The sequence below is a fragment of the Ceratotherium simum genome, chromosome 7 (genome assembly GCF_057802395.1).
Source record: "Ceratotherium simum simum isolate JZ-2026a chromosome 7, ASM5780239v1, whole genome shotgun sequence".
NCBI lineage: Eukaryota > Metazoa > Chordata > Mammalia > Perissodactyla > Rhinocerotidae > Ceratotherium > Ceratotherium simum.
In genome coordinates, this window is record NC_141906.1 from 23,687,691 (window position 1) to 23,703,380 (window position 15,690).

Sequence of the window (15,690 nt, forward strand, 5' to 3'; positions counted from 1 at the left end):
GCTGAGATGGAGCCTTGAATGAAATGAAAGCCCTTCTTCACATAGCCGGTAACCTCCTTTCCAGAACCTGATTAACAGCCATCCAGGCCTCACTGCCCCTCTCTCAACTCTGCCTTTGGTATCTCACTATTGAGGTTATAAAACATCATTGGAATTGTAAGCAGAGAGCCAGAGTTGTTTTTACGAGGATTTATATCAGGTATCCTTATTGAAAAGGGATTTCTTAATAACTAATGGGGTTGGGAGAAGTGGTGAGAAAAATTTCCAGTAAATTTCCATCTAAGGAAAATGATTTTTTTTTCTGGTGGAGCTTTTGTTTAAATAAATTTGGAGCCAGTGCTTTAGAGCAGAAGCAGAGCAATGCTACCTGTGGCCCCTCTTCTCTGCTTATCCCTGCAAAGTTCAGCCTCTCCTCTAAATAGAAGTTGAATGAATATTTAAAATATTCTAGCTTAAAGGATGTCAAATTATTAGTCAACCTGGGGCCCTAACTTGTCTGAATCTGGCCCTGTTCCCTTCTTTGTACCCAGCTGGAGACCTGTTGCTCCCTCCTCACAGCCCATAATGTTCTGCAAGTGCATCTGCATAGAGGCAGTGGGATGGATTCATAAACTGGTGCTTTCATTCCTTGAGATGCCTTCCTCCCTGGGGCCCTCCGAATACCAATATCAGTAGATCCATCTAGTATTTATTTATCTATACTCCTGATTGTCTCCATGGTCCCTCTTCTCCATGTTCCTTTCCAGATTCTTAATCACTCATCTTTTCCCTCATCCTAATAACTGACAGATAGTCCAGAGCTTCAGAAGGAAACAGATCTTACCTGAGTGATGGGAAGAGCTCAGGCTAGAAGGGCCCTATGCTTTACCATTCTTAGCTGCAAAGAAACCTGAATCTTTTTGAGGGTTAAGGAACAAGTAGTGTGAGAAGGAAGGTTATATTAGTGGAGACAGAGGGGAATGTATTGATTCCCTGTATTCCGAATAGATTTCTTGGGGGCTCTTAAGGATAAGGAGAGCCAGACACAATCAAGGGCCGCTTGTATGGGACTGTTTGAGGAGGAGCATGAGAAGTTCATGAGGAGCAGGTGAATGAATATGGCCCCTCTCAATTTTATTGGATGTCCCAGTCCTCACTGCCTTTAAGGAAGATTTGAATCTGGGTCAGAGTTGAGAAATATATCCCCTAGTCTCCTTCTGGATTTCCACTTGGTGCTCCACTTCCATGCACAGGAAGCCACAAGTACTAAGTCTCGTATGAAATATTCAAGGTCATAGCTGGATAAATTTAATATGATTAAATATGATCAAGTTGAGATATAGTTTAGCCAATAGATCTTCAGGAAGGAGATATATTGTTACAAAATGGGCCATTGCAAAGTGGTGTGTCCTAAGGAGATATTTTAAAGTTAAAATTTGAGTAAGCAGAGGTGGAATGGAAGGGAAATTCGGGTAAACATGGAAGGAGCAAAATCTTGGGGGAAGAAACAAGAACAGCACAGGTAAGGGGGCAAATTCTGCTTGTGTGGCAATGGTAGAATGGGATCAGAAAGGTAAGGTGGGCCAAACTTTGGGGGCAGGGTGATTGGAGGCAGGGTGAAGCCTCTCTTGGTTCTGGAAGCACAATTGCCACAGAAGCGCTACATGCAAATGAGGCACCAAAGGCCAGGAAGTCATTCCTACACCCAAATGTGCATTCTCTGAAAGGACTTTCCCCTGGAGAGTCCCACAGTTTAGAAATCCATGCTATCTTTTGTGATCTCTGCACATACTCAGAGATGCTTTCTGTTCCTATCACTTTCAGCAGACTCATCAGCTCCTAAATCATGCTAGAGAGGACCTTAAAGTGCATCATGACTCATGCCAACCTTACCATCTTCCACCCTGCAGTTTTTGTCCTACTTGGCATCCCTGGGTTGGAGGCTTATCACGTTTGGCTGTCAATTCCCCTCTGCATCATGTATATCACTGCAGTCCTGGGGAACAGCATCCTGATAATGGTCATCATCACAGAACGCAACCTTCATGAGCCCATGTACTTCTTCCTCTCCATGCTGGCCATCACGGACATCCTCCTCTCCACCACTACTGTACCCAAGGCCCTAACCATCTTTTGGCTCCATGCCCATGACATTGCCTTTGATGCCTGTGTCACCCAAGTTTTCTTTGTCCACATGATATTTGTGGTGGAATCAGCCATCCTATTAGCCATGGCCTTTGACCGCTTTGTGGCCATCTGTGCCCCCTTGCATTATACGACAGTGCTAACATGGCCTATTGTGGGAAGGATTGCTCTGGCTATTGTCACCCGAAGCTTCTGCATCATCTTTCCAGTGATCTTCTTGCTGAAGCGACTGCCCTTCTGCCAGACCAACATCATCCCTCATTCCTACTGCGAGCATATTGGAGTGGCCCGCTTAGCCTGTGCTGACATTACCATTAACATCTGGTATGGGTTCTCAGTGCCCATTGTCACGGTCATCTTGGATGTGATCCTCATCGCTGTGTCTTACTCACTGATCCTCCGAGCAGTCTTTCGTTTGCCCTCTCAGCATGCCCAGCACAAGGCCCTCAGCACTTGTGGCTCTCACCTCTGTGTCATCCTCATGTTTTATGTTCCATCCTTCTTTACATTATTGACCCACCGCTTTGGACATAACTTTCCTCAACATGTCCATATCCTGCTGGCCAATCTTTATGTGGTGGTGCCACCAATGCTCAACCCCATTGTCTATGGTGTGAAGACAAAACAGATCCGAGAGGGGGTAGCACACTGGTTTTTTGACATCAAGGCTTGGTGCTGTGCTTCGTTTCTGAGCTGATGACTCCCCATGAATCCCTACTCCAAGCTTTATCAAGGAAACTAAGTGTGAAATGCAGAGATTTCCTGGACCGAGATGGCTTTTCCTTTTCTTCCTCTTTTCCTTCTTCTTCATCCTCTCCCTCCTCCAACTTTTCTCTTCTTTTTTTCTCTTCTGGTTCTTCCTCTTTGCATCCCTCTCCTGTTTCTTTGTTTTCTCTAGCCTCATCTTGGCTCACATCCCTTCCCCATTTTATGAGAGGTTTGGGGGATTCGATCAGAGATGTAAAAGAAATTTTCCACTCCAAACAAATGGACTGAAGGTATATTTTATTATATAGAGGATAGTAAATGTGATAGTCTGCAAACAGATCCAAATAGGTCAAATATTAAGAGGGAAAGACATCACCTCGACTGGAAAGGGAAAACATCCACATCGACTGAGATAGCAGCAGATTTGAATAGATCATATAATGAGAGGGAAAAACATCCCTCTGGATGGAACGGGAAAACATCCACATTGACTGGAAGGGGAAAACATTCACATCGACTGAAGGGAAATGACACAAATCAACCAGAAAGAGAAACACCAGGTTGACCGAAAAGAGAACACATCAGATCAATTATTCACAACAAATCAATTACTTCACAACAAATCAATTACTCACAACATCCGTGGCCCACTTCTGGGAGAGTCCTTTCAATCTACATGGCTGGGTGGGGATCACATGTCCTGGGCAAGGTGTCCCTTCCACAGGTGGAACTCTCACCAGGACTCAGTCTCCAGCAGTTTTTTATAGTATCAATAATTCCCAGAGTAAGCAATTATGGAGCTTTTACAGAGCAAGCATTCAGTGTTCCCATGCATAAATGGTTATCAGTGGCATATGTGCACTGAGCCTCCTGGCTATCATCCCAGCCTGGCAGTTGTGTACGTGTATTGTTTACCCTGGTTATCATCCCAGCCGGGCACGGATGGCCAGTCTGCCCCAGGCTGCGGCGCCCGAAGGGCCTTGAAATTTTTACACATTGCAACTATCTCCATGGGAGAAGGGGCAGTTCTCACCACGTGTACAGTAGCTCTTATATTTCTTTTTGTGTTGGTGGCTGTAGGTTAATGGAACAGCCAAACATGGCTGTACTCATTTCAAGACACCCCACAACCAAGAAATAATAACTAAGTGTACATGCCTCTGACGTGAGCATTTGGTATCCTCAGTAGATAAGATATACTCCTGAAACACAAGGAGCTGAACACCACATGAAGTCAGTTATGAATAAATGGATAAAAATAATTTTTTTTTTTTTGTGTGTGAGGAAGATCAGCCCTGAGCTAACATTCGTGCTAATCCTCCTCTTTTTGCTGAGGAAGACCGGCTCTGAGCTAACATCTATTGCCAATCCTCCTCCTTTTTTTTTTTCCCCCAAAGCCCCAGTAATAGTTGTATGTCATAGTTGCACATCCTTCTAGTTGCTGTATGTGGGACGTGGCCGCAGCATGGCCGGAGAAGCGGTGTGTCGGTGCACACCCAGGATCCGAACCTGGGCCGCCAGTAGCAGATCGCATGCACTCAACTGCTAAGCCACGGGGCCGGCCCAAAAATAATTTTATATTTAACATCTGAAGGGGCTCCAGTTTTTTTCAATTTCGAAATGTGCATTGATTCTTTATACAGACTCAAGTAGCTCCCCACTCACTTCTACAATGGCAGGTGTTTTTGAAAAACAGCCGTTCATGCCCTTTAGCCATCTGGAAAACTCCTCTTCATTCTTCAAATTTCAGTTCAAGAACTGCCTTCCCTGGGAAGTCTTACCAGCTTTTGCCAGGCAATCCGAGGCTCCTATCTTTGCATAAGTGTTGCATCTTCTACGAGTCTCCAAATGTATACAATGAATTGTAGTGGGTTGTTCGTTTGTATCCCCAAGTGACTGCAAACTCCTTGAAATCAGAAGAGTGTGTGTCATTCATATTTGAATTCTCAGTGCACTACAAAATGCCTGGCACGTAATAAATGTTTGTAGAACGCATGAGAACATAATTACTCCTTAAAGTTAGAACATGCATCTCTCTGATACACTGAAATGATCAGCTAAATTACAAAGCTAATGACTAGTAAATCAGTTCCTCTTAAAGGCAATTTGGCATTGTGGGGCAAATAAACTGCTGATTGCAGTGCCTCTTACTTCTCACACCTTTGCTATATCTCAGAGACTAGGAAATAGACAAGAGTGGGAGGAAGCAGGGTACTCTTGATTTTCTCTTCTACCTGTCTTCTGACCATCCCCAGTATCAGGAATTATAGCACATTGTTCATGTCCAGGTTAGCAAATTTGGAGTCGTCTCTAGGAGTTCAGAGTCTTGACTCTCATTCTTTCACACTTTTCCCAAAAAGGTCATGTACACTCATTTCCTCGACCACCACCAACACTAGTGAGTCCCACATCTCTCCCTCCATCCTAGAACTCTCTTTTGAGTTTTAAATGCATAAATCAACCTATCAACTGGATATCTCCTCCACAATACAGAACTCCCACTCATGCTAGCTTTTCTTCCTGTTTTTGTTCCTTTTCTTGGGAACTAGATTATGATGATCCCATCAACTTCACTGAGCTGGAAACCTTGAGGAATTTCTCAACTTCTTCCTGTCCAGCCTGCTCCTCAAGAAGTTGTTGGTTGTTACTCATGTTGATTGTACCACTAAATGGTTATCTGGACAGTATTTGGAATCTTATCAGGATTCAAGTCCTGTCCCCACTGTTTCCCAGCTGTGTGAACTTGTGAAATTTATTTATCATTTTTAGTCCTCAATTTTTTCATCTGTAAAATGAGGATAGCAAGAGTATCTCATAGGGTTGTTGAGAAGATTAAATGAAATGAACGATGTATATAGCACTTAACACAATCCTTAGCTCATAGTAAGTATCTGAGAAATACTTCATTAATGTTATTAGTATTGTTAGTTTTCTTTTTAATATTGCCTCTACCAATTACTCATGTCCCTTATTATCTTTCGCCTCAGATAATACATTAGTTTTTAAATTGATTTCAATGTTTTCAATATTTTACACTGTAACCTAAACTATAAGTTGGCTCTAAGTTAAGTATTCTAAAATGCAGAACCAGTCATACTACTTTCTGTCAAGCACTTTTGAGTATTCTCCATTACTTACAGATGTGTTTTCCACAGAATATTCTGTAGAAATAGATATCAGACATCAGAATGGACGTTTTATAAAAAGTTCCATGGTCAAATAAGCATGAAAAATGCTGACACTGTGTGAATCATGCACATGTCTGTCCAAGAGAAGGCTCGAGTTCACAGTTTGCAGTTTCTCACACTTATGTGACCATAGATATTTGTATCTATGTCCATATAATTTTTTGATAGCCCATCAATTTACATCTCTAAAATTACCTAGTGTTCTGTCAGTCACAGTTTGGAAATCACAGGACTACAGAGTAATTTCTAAGCTAAACATTAATTTAACAATCTGGTCCTAACTTACTTTTCCATCAGTATCTCAACACACACCACCATATAGTAATACACTGATATATAATATAATAATATTAATGATAATAATAATTACAACAATAGCTAATGTTTAGTAGCTAGGTAATTTCATAGCTTTTCTATGCTAGGAGCCAGGTTAAGTGCTCTGCTGCATTAACTCATGTAATCCTTGTATAACCTCATGAGATAGTACTGTGGCAATCTCTGTTATGTACATAGGGGCATCCAAAACTCAGACAGGATAAATAATCAAGACCACACAGCTGGCAAATGGTAGAGTCCTGATGTCAACTCCTCTTTGAAGTCTTTGCCGATCCCCCCAAGTCAGAGGTGACCATCTTATCCTCTGGGCTTCCACAGCAATGACAATTATGGTTTCAACTGAATATTAATTACTCTATCAAACCACCAGAACTTGAGTTCTGTGAGGCAGAGAATATGTCTTATTCATCATTATAGTTCCGGCATCTAGATAGAGTTCAATACGTATATTTATAGATTGAAATATTTGAAATTTGGTGAAGTGGTTGACCTCTGGACCCTTCACTGTTAAACATTGTCTAATTTTATGACTGAAAATCATTTGCACACACACACACACACACACACCACTTAGCTATTTCTGACCTACTATTTCTTCTATGTCTCCACAGGTTTCTATGTACATTGAGGTCTAGCAGGTATAAGCAGGATTTGAATGGTCTATGTATTGAGTAGCAACAACCCAAATCCACTCTGTATCCATATGTTAGCCAGAAATATGGAGTCATTAGCAGATGCAGTTTGTATAGACTGCTGCAGGTAGGACATAGTTAAATTATCCACCCTCTCTTGTTCCTGAGTCAGTGATCTCTGGAGACTGCTGGGATCTGCTTCTGTCTAATTAAACCAGATGCTCCCTAAAGACATAATGGAGTGGAAGGTCTGTCCTCACTCAAGGGATTCCTGCAGATAAGGTACAAATACTGTCCTATTTCCCTTCAGAATATGCATCTGGCAGCTTCTTTCGCATGTGAGGGAAGAACTTTCTCTTGAACTGGGATAAGTTTCTGGAAGGGAATAAATGTTTGGTTCCTGGGATTTTTAGGTTTTCCTGTTCCAATAAACTGTTGATTCAGACAAGATCTCCTGAGATCCTCTGGATAATGTAGTGTCACACACACTACTTGGTGTATACATCTTGACATCTTGAACTACTGCGGACATTTTTTGCTATGCAAGGGTGGAACTAGGATTAATGTTTTTCCAGAATATTAAAGTGATTTAAAAAATAGTGAATCATTGAAAAATAGGTATATTAAAACTCACAACATTAGTTTAAGTTTAAATATATTATTTATAAGAAAATTAGAATTTATTATAATTTTACTGGCTTTAATGGAAGAAACATAAATAATATTTCAAAACAAAATTATGGAAAAATTTAATCATTAAAAACACATGAAGACATGTAAATAGGGACTCATTTTTCCTTTTGCCTTGGGCTCAAATATGACTCAATACAGTATTGTCAATCCTATCTTTATCTAAAATTTTGATATTTTGTTCATGGTGCATATTTTGCATTAATTTTGATTAAAAAAGATTGTATTAAAATATTATTTATCTTGTTTACAGATTTTTTTGGGTATACTCTTACATTTGGTACCTGAGGTAAGTGCCTCACTCGTCTCACCTTAGGCCTGGCCCCAGCAAAGTCAACACCTGGAGGGCAGAGCTGAGAGTCACGGAGAAATAGAGCCCCTGATGACGTCTTAAATCTTTAGATAAACCTGATAGCAGAAACATACTTTTCCGTTTCAGGAGCAAAAGAAAAAAAAATTCCCGTTTGTGCTCAAGCCAAAATGGGGTTGGATTTTCTGTTGCTTATAATGTAAAGTGTCCTAACTGATACATAGAGAGAAAAAAAGAATTATTTTATCCATTTTAATCTTCGTTTTGCTTTTTCACTTAACTATATGCCATGGTGAATACTCCTATTTTAAAAATGGAAACAAAACATTCCATTTTAATATATGTACCATAATTTATTTATTGCCCTATTGATGGATATTGAAGTTGTAATATACTTTTCTTTTACTATTGCAACAGTGTTGCAATGAGTATTCTTATAAATATATCTATATGTTCTCATGTTGTGCCACCAGCACTGGGGGCTAATTGTTTTTCTTATGTTTTCCAATCTGACAATATTTTAATATGATACTGATTTTCATTTCTTTAAATTTTGAGCATCTGTTCACATGTATATTGACCATTTATTTTTCTTGTAGTGTGAGTTGCCTACTTTGATTCTTTGTAGATTTTCTAATTTTTCCTTATTAATTTATACCAACTTTTAGTATTTAAGGATCTTAACCTTTAGTCCATTACATGCTTTGTAAGTTTTTCTCCTAGACTTTTTATTTATCCATGACTACATTTTTGCATAATTACATCGTTCAATTGTTACTGTCTATGAAATATGGTTTTCTTGTTTTAAGAAGATCTTCCAATCTCCAAAATATTTTCCTATGTTTTCTTCTAAGACCTTTATTTTAATTTTCAATATTTTTGTAGTTTTATTTTTTAAATGTACATCTTTAGTTTATCTGGAATTTCTATTTGTTTACTGAGTGAGATGGGAGCTAATTTTATTCTCTAACAAAAATAATATTGTCCAATATCCCAATGCCATTAATTGAGTAGGCCTTCCTTTCTCCACTAAATTGAAATGCTACTTTATTACATTTTAAATTCCAAATATGTTAGTTTATGGGCCCCTTATTAAGTTGTACTGACCACTGAATAACAATAACTAGCATTTATTTAGGGTTTCTATGCCAGGTACTATACTTGGCAGTTGACAGGAACGATTTAATTTAATCCTTGCAAGACAAGCATGAATAGATTATTTTCACAGATAAGGCTAAATTTATGAGATGTGAAAATTTTGCTTTTTGTCAGTAATCAGAGAGTTGGAAACCCTGAATTTGAACCTGGGGAAGGCTTCCCAGATGATAAGTATTGAAGCTGTGAACTGGAAGATCTATAGGAGTTTAACAAACACCAAAGGTAGAAAAGTATGTCCAGATTAAGAGAAAAGCTTGAGCAAAGTCACGAAGGTTGGAAAACTCAGATTTTGTGTGGAGAATGGATCATGGTCTGATTTAGCTTTGTTAGAGTGCCTAAAGGGGATTAAAGCTAGAGAAGAGACTAACAGCAGGATTGTGAAGGCTTTGCATGCTTGAGAAGTTTGGGCTTTATCTTGTAAACAATAAATCATTATATAAGAGTTGTAAGAGAAAACACAACAAGATTTTTGTTTGGGGCATACCACCAAGGTTGCAACACAGCTGATGGATATGGAGTGGTTGAGGATGGGAAGCTGGGAGATGGGGAGACCAGATTAGTGAGGATGCTATTGCAACAGAACAGGTGAAGGATGACCAAAGCCGGAGTAGGAGCATGTTAGTGAGAATGGCGAGGTATGTACAGATTCTAGATATTGCTGAGTTCTGTTCAGGAACCTATGTTTACATTTATGTTTGCAAAGATAATGTAGGATGTGAAAGCATAACATTATTTACTCTAAGTCAAGGCATTAGTGATTGATTTCATTATCTAATGTCCAACTTTCAGTGAAACTTACAGCTGGTTCTGCCCACTGACTCTCGCTTTCTCTAGTCTTCATAGAAAGACTCCAAAGCAGGCATGTTTGGTGCTAACCTCACCAACTTTCACCCCACCGTGTTCATCCTACTTGGCATCCCAGGACTGGAGAACTGCCACTTGGGTTTCCATCCCCTTCTTCCTCATGTACATCACTGGAGTCTTGGGAAATGGAGACCTCATCCTTGTTGTCCTCAATGAACGCACTCTCCATGAACCCATGTATGTCTCCTATCCATGCTGGTTGGCACTGACATCTTGCTGTCCACCACCACAGTGCCAAAGGCCCTACCTATCTTCTGGTTCCATGCTGGAGAGATTACCTTTGATGCCTGTATCGCTCAGATGTTTTTCATCATGTTGCCTTGTGGCTGAGTCAGAAATCCTGCTGGCCATGGCATTTGACTGCTATGTGGCCATTTGTACTCCCTTGAGTTACACAGCCATCTTAACTTCTACAGCAATTGTAAAAATGACCCTGGCAATCTGGGGACGAAGCATTGGGACTATTTTCTCTATCATATTCCTGTTGAAGAGGCTGCCGTACTGTCGGACGAATATCATCCCCCACTCATCCTGTGAACACATTGGGGTGGCCAGATTGGCCTGTGCTGACATCACTGTCAACATCTGGTATGGCTTCTCAGTGCCAATGGCATCAGTTTTGGTAGATGTTGCACTCATTGGTATTTCCTACACTTTGATCCTGCAAGCTGCATTTAGACTTCCTTCCAAGGATGCCCGGCACAAGGCTCTCAACACCTGTGGTTCTCACATTGGAGTCATTCTCCTCTTCTTCATCCCATCCTTTTTCACTTTCCTGACCCATCGCTTTGGCAAGAATATCCCTCACCATGTCCACATTCTTATGGCAAATCTCTATGTGTTAATTCCCCCCATGCTTAATCCCATCATCTACGGAGCAAAGACCAAGCAAATCAGGGACAGTATGGCTCACATGTTATCTATTGTGGGGAAGTCTTGAGAAAGTTCATGGTTCCTTCATAGTTTTCTCTTACTAGCGGGAGAAAAGAGAACTTATCAACCAAGTTCCCAAGTTTAGGCACTATAGTGTGTTGCAGCAGAAAGCACATGGGCTTTGAAATAAAGTGCATCTGAATTCAAATCCTAGCTCCCTTACTTTCTGATTTTTGATCATGGGCAAATTCCCACATTTAGAAATTTAGTCTTACTCTGTAAAATGGAACTACTTGTACCTCTCTGCTCAAAGGTCTTTGTAAGGATTAAATTAAATATGTAAACTACTTGGTATATTGCTCAGCATTTAGTGGGCTTTCAGTGTTAGCTATAACACTGAGATAATAAGCTAATATCAGTTGAGATACTGATGGAAAAGTAAGTTAGGACCAGATTGTTAAATTAATGTTTAGCTATAATTCTAATATGACGTTTGTTGCCTGAGGGAGACATTTTAGATTTGATATATATGAGTTTCTAAACATTAAACATTTGGGGGCTTTTCAAATTTCTTTTTGTTGTGAATTTCTATTTTAATTCTGTTGGGATCAGAAAACATATTTTGTATGATTGCAATCTTTTAAAATTTGTTGAGACTTGTTTCAACATGTAATATATGATATATCCAGGAGAATAGCCAAGCGTACTTGAAAAGAAATGCATTCTGCTGTCATTGGGTGGAGTGTTCTATAAATGTCAATTAGATTAAGTTGGTTGATAGTGTTGTTCAAGCCTTCCATATTCTTGCTGTTATTCTGTCTAGTTATTCTATCAGTTATTGAGTGTGGCATATTAAAATGCCCAACTATTATTGTTGAGCTGTCTGTTTCTTTTCTCAATTATGTCAGATTTTACTTCATACATTTTGGGGCTGTATTGATAGCTGCCTATACATTTATAATTGATATATCTTTCTAAGGTATTGACCCTTTCAGCATTATTAAATGACTCTAGAAGTATTACCTGTCTTAAAGTTGATTTTATCTGATATTAATATAGTCACTCCACCACTCCTATGATTTTTGTTTGCATAGCTCATATTTTTACTTTCTTTTTCTTTCAAATTGTATTTTTCAAAGTACTTTTGATTGGAGTGTTTATTCCATGCATATGTGATGTTATTGTTTGTATGTTTGGATTTATATCTGCCATTTTTCTTTTTGCTTTTTGTGTGTCTCAGGTTTCATTGTTTTTTGTTCCTCTATTACTCTTTTACTACTATCTCACTTATTTTGCATGAAATAAATATTTTCAGTGTACTATTTTAATTCCTCTGTTGAGTTTTAAACTATGTTTTAGTTATTTTATTAGATATTGCTTTATGGATGCATCTCTTTTTTTAAAATCACAATTCACTTTAGATGAATACAAACTTAATTCTGATAAAATATAAGAACTTTGTTCCAATACATGTACATTGCCCCCTCCTTCTTTGTTATTACTGTCATATAAATATATTATATCTATATGTATTATAAACCCACCAACACAGTGTTATTATTATTGCTCCATATAATCTTATGTATTTTAAAGAAATTTTGAGAGAAAAAGAGAAAAAATATATCTATATAGTCTTTTATATTTACCATTTTTAATGCTCTTCATTTCTTCCTATGGATTCAATATGCTGTCTGGTGCTATTTCCTTTCCTCGAGAATGATTTTCTTTAGTACAGTCATGCACCACATAATGATGTTTCGGTCAATGATGGACCACACATACAATGGTGGTCCCTTCAGATTAGTACCATATAGCTTAGGTGTGTAGTAGGCTATACCGTCTAGGTTTGTGTAAGTACACTCTATCATGTTTGCACAATGACGAAATTGCCTAATGACGTATTTCTCAGAAAGTATCCCTGATGTTAAGTGATACTTGACTGTATTTCTTGTAAGGCAAGTCTGCTGACAATGAATTTTCTCAGTTTTTTTTTCTGTCTACAATTGTTTTCATTTTGTCTTCATTTTTGAGAGATAATTTTGTTGGATATAGAATTCTTGGTCGACACCAAGAACTTCAAGAACTTAGAATATGTCATTCCACTCCCTTCTGGCCTCTGTTATTTCTGATGAGAAGTCATTATTAATTGTAATGCATGTTTGTGATGAGGTATTTTTCTTTTGCTGCTTTCAAGATTTTTGTCTTTAGTAGATTGACTCTTGTATACGTAGATGAAGATCTCTGTTTTTATCCTAGCTGGGACGCTTTTTAACTTCTTTGATATGTAGATTAATGATTTTCCTTCAAATATTTTAAACCAACATTTCTTAAACATATTTTTCTACCCCTTTCTTGCTTTCTCTTCTCCTTCTCAGAGTTTCATTACACATATGCTGGTTTTTTTTTTTTTCTTTGTGCAGGGGAAGATTCACCCTAAGCTAACATCTGTTGCCAATCTTCCTCCTTTTTTCTTCTCCCTGCCCCCAAATCCCCACTACATAGTTGTGTATAGTTGTAAGTTCTTCTGGTTCTTCTGTGTGAGCTGCTGCCACAGCAGGCTACTGACAAACAAGTGGTGTGGTTCCGTGCCCAGGAACTGAACCTGGGCCACCAAAGCAGAGTGTGCCAAACTTTAACTGGTAGGCCATTAGGGCTGGCTTATATGTTGGTATTTTTGATACTGTATCATAGGTTTCTGAGTCTCTGTTCATTTTTCCTTAATCTTTTTTCTTTTAGTTCTTCAGACTATGTACTTTCTATTGATTTATTTGCAAGTTCACTGATTCTTTCCTCTGCCATCTCAGATCTGCTGTTGAACCTCTCTGGTGAGTTTCTTTTTCAGTTATCATACTTTTCAACCCCAGAAATTCCATTTGATTCTTTTATGTAGTTTCTATCTCAATAAATTCTCTGCTTGTGGAGTCATTGTCCTCATATTTTTCTTTCATTCTTTAAGCATGGTTCTCTTTAATTCTTTGAATATCTTTACAATAGCTTCTCTAAAGTCTGTGTTTGATAAACCAAACATCTGGATCTAACAAATTATATTTAGCTAATGAATGAGAGAAATCAGATTCCAACCTGCATCTGTTGGGTTTCAAAACCTGTGCTCTTTTGCAGTACCTCATATCTCATTCTTTAAGTTTGTGTCACTTCTGGGACATATTCTCATCTAACTCAAGCACCCTCTGGAAGCCCACTCTGAGCTCCCGGGCTCTAAGAGCATATACCATGGGTTTAAGGGTTGAAGGGATGACAATGTTAAGCACATTAAGAAGAACAGGGAAGATTGGAACTGTTTTTCCTCCCAAGTGGGCTATAGACACTACAATAATGGTTGTGTAGAAGAAGAAGATGAGGATGAGATGTGAACTGCAGGTGCTCAGAACCTTGACTATTGCCTCAGTAGAGTTCAGTCTCAGCATGGAGTGAAAGATCAGAACATAGGAAATAAAGACTAGAGCCATGTCACCTCCATCAAGGACCCAAGCCAAAGACAACTGATAAAACCTATTAATGGTGATGTCATCACAGGCCAAGCCAGTGACCCCTGGGTTAGAGCACATGCAGAGTTCAATTTCATCCTGGAGCAGTAGTGTCTCTGGGCAGCCAGTACAGGCACTGGGATGATCAATAGGACATTCCTAAACACCATGAATACTATGGTTTTTTTTTTTTTGCTAACATCCATGCTAATCCTCCTCTTTTTTTTTGCTGAGGAAGACCAGCTCTGAGCTAACATCTATTGCCAATCCGCCTCCTTATTTTTCCCCCAAAGCCCCAGTAGATAGTTGTATGTCATAGCTGCACATCCTTCTAGTTGCTGTTTGTGGGACATGGCCTCAGCATGGCCGGACAAGCGGTGCGTCGGTGCACGCCCAGGATCCGAACCTGGGCCGCCAGTAGCGATGCGCGCGCACTTAACTGCTAAGCCATGGGGCCGGCCCCAATACTATGGTTTTGACCACAAAAGCTTCAGTAACTACAGAGGAGTATTGAAGTGGGTGGTGATGGCTACATATCTATCCACAAGCCATGCAGAGGAAGATGCCTGACTCCATGCTAATAAAACAGTGAACAGCATAGATTTGAGCAAAGCATTCAGTGAGGCTGATGGCCTTGGCATCAAACCAAAAGATGGCCAGAATCTTAGGCATGATGGTAGTAGCCAAGCCAATGTCCACTACAGCCAGGATACTAAGGAACTGATACGTGGGCGGGTGCAGGTTAAGCTCATGGTGAATGGTGATCAAGATGAGGGGATTGGCACCAAGACCTAAGAGGTAGATCAGAGCCAGGGGCAAGGAGAGCCAGTGTTGCCACTCATGAATGCCTGGGAGTCCCATCAGGATGAACTTAGACACTTGAAGTCTTGAGCTATTGGTTAGACATTGGGAGCTATCCATATCTTGGGACATCCTAATCCTTAGCGTCTGTCTGTAGATAAAGGGAAACAAGAAGGAAGCTTGGTTAAGTGTTCAGCTGAGATTCAGATTTAATTTAAAGATATGACTCGCTCATAGTCCGTTTGATCATGATATTCCCCCATGTCTCTGGAAAATGTTCTTAAAAAGCAGCTGAGATGGCCAAAATAGACTCTAAAAGGAAGATTACAGCAGAAACAAAGAGAATTAGAGGGGAATCAGTTACTGGCTCCATGTCAGTCAATGGTGTTTTTTTTTACATGGAGCAAGAGGACGTGGACAAAAAAGCAGGAGACACAATCATGAACAGGGTTACCTCTCAGGAGGCAAACACTAAGGACAGAACAGATATATCTCTTCTTGGAGGTTTTCTAGGGAAGAAC

The 15,690-nt window shown here is 39.5% G+C and overlaps 1 protein-coding gene and 2 pseudogenes across 1 annotated transcript; 2 read left to right on the plus strand and 1 right to left on the minus strand.

The window, feature by feature from the left end:
- Positions 1-1,852: 1,852 nt before the first annotated feature.
- Positions 1,853-6,301, plus strand: LOC101394176 (olfactory receptor 52B2-like). Its single transcript, XM_087433972.1, has 2 exons — positions 1,853-2,775; positions 6,220-6,301. The coding sequence occupies exons 1-2, from the start codon at positions 1,853-1,855 to the stop codon at positions 6,299-6,301; spliced, it is 1,005 nt and encodes a 334-aa protein (XP_087290098.1).
- Positions 6,302-10,007: 3,706 nt separating this feature from the next.
- Positions 10,008-11,117, plus strand: LOC101393927 (olfactory receptor 52B2-like; annotated as a pseudogene).
- A 2,915-nt stretch (positions 11,118-14,032) lies between these two features.
- On the minus strand, positions 14,033-15,316 carry LOC101393669 (olfactory receptor 56B34-like; annotated as a pseudogene).
- Positions 15,317-15,690: the final 374 nt, after the last annotated feature.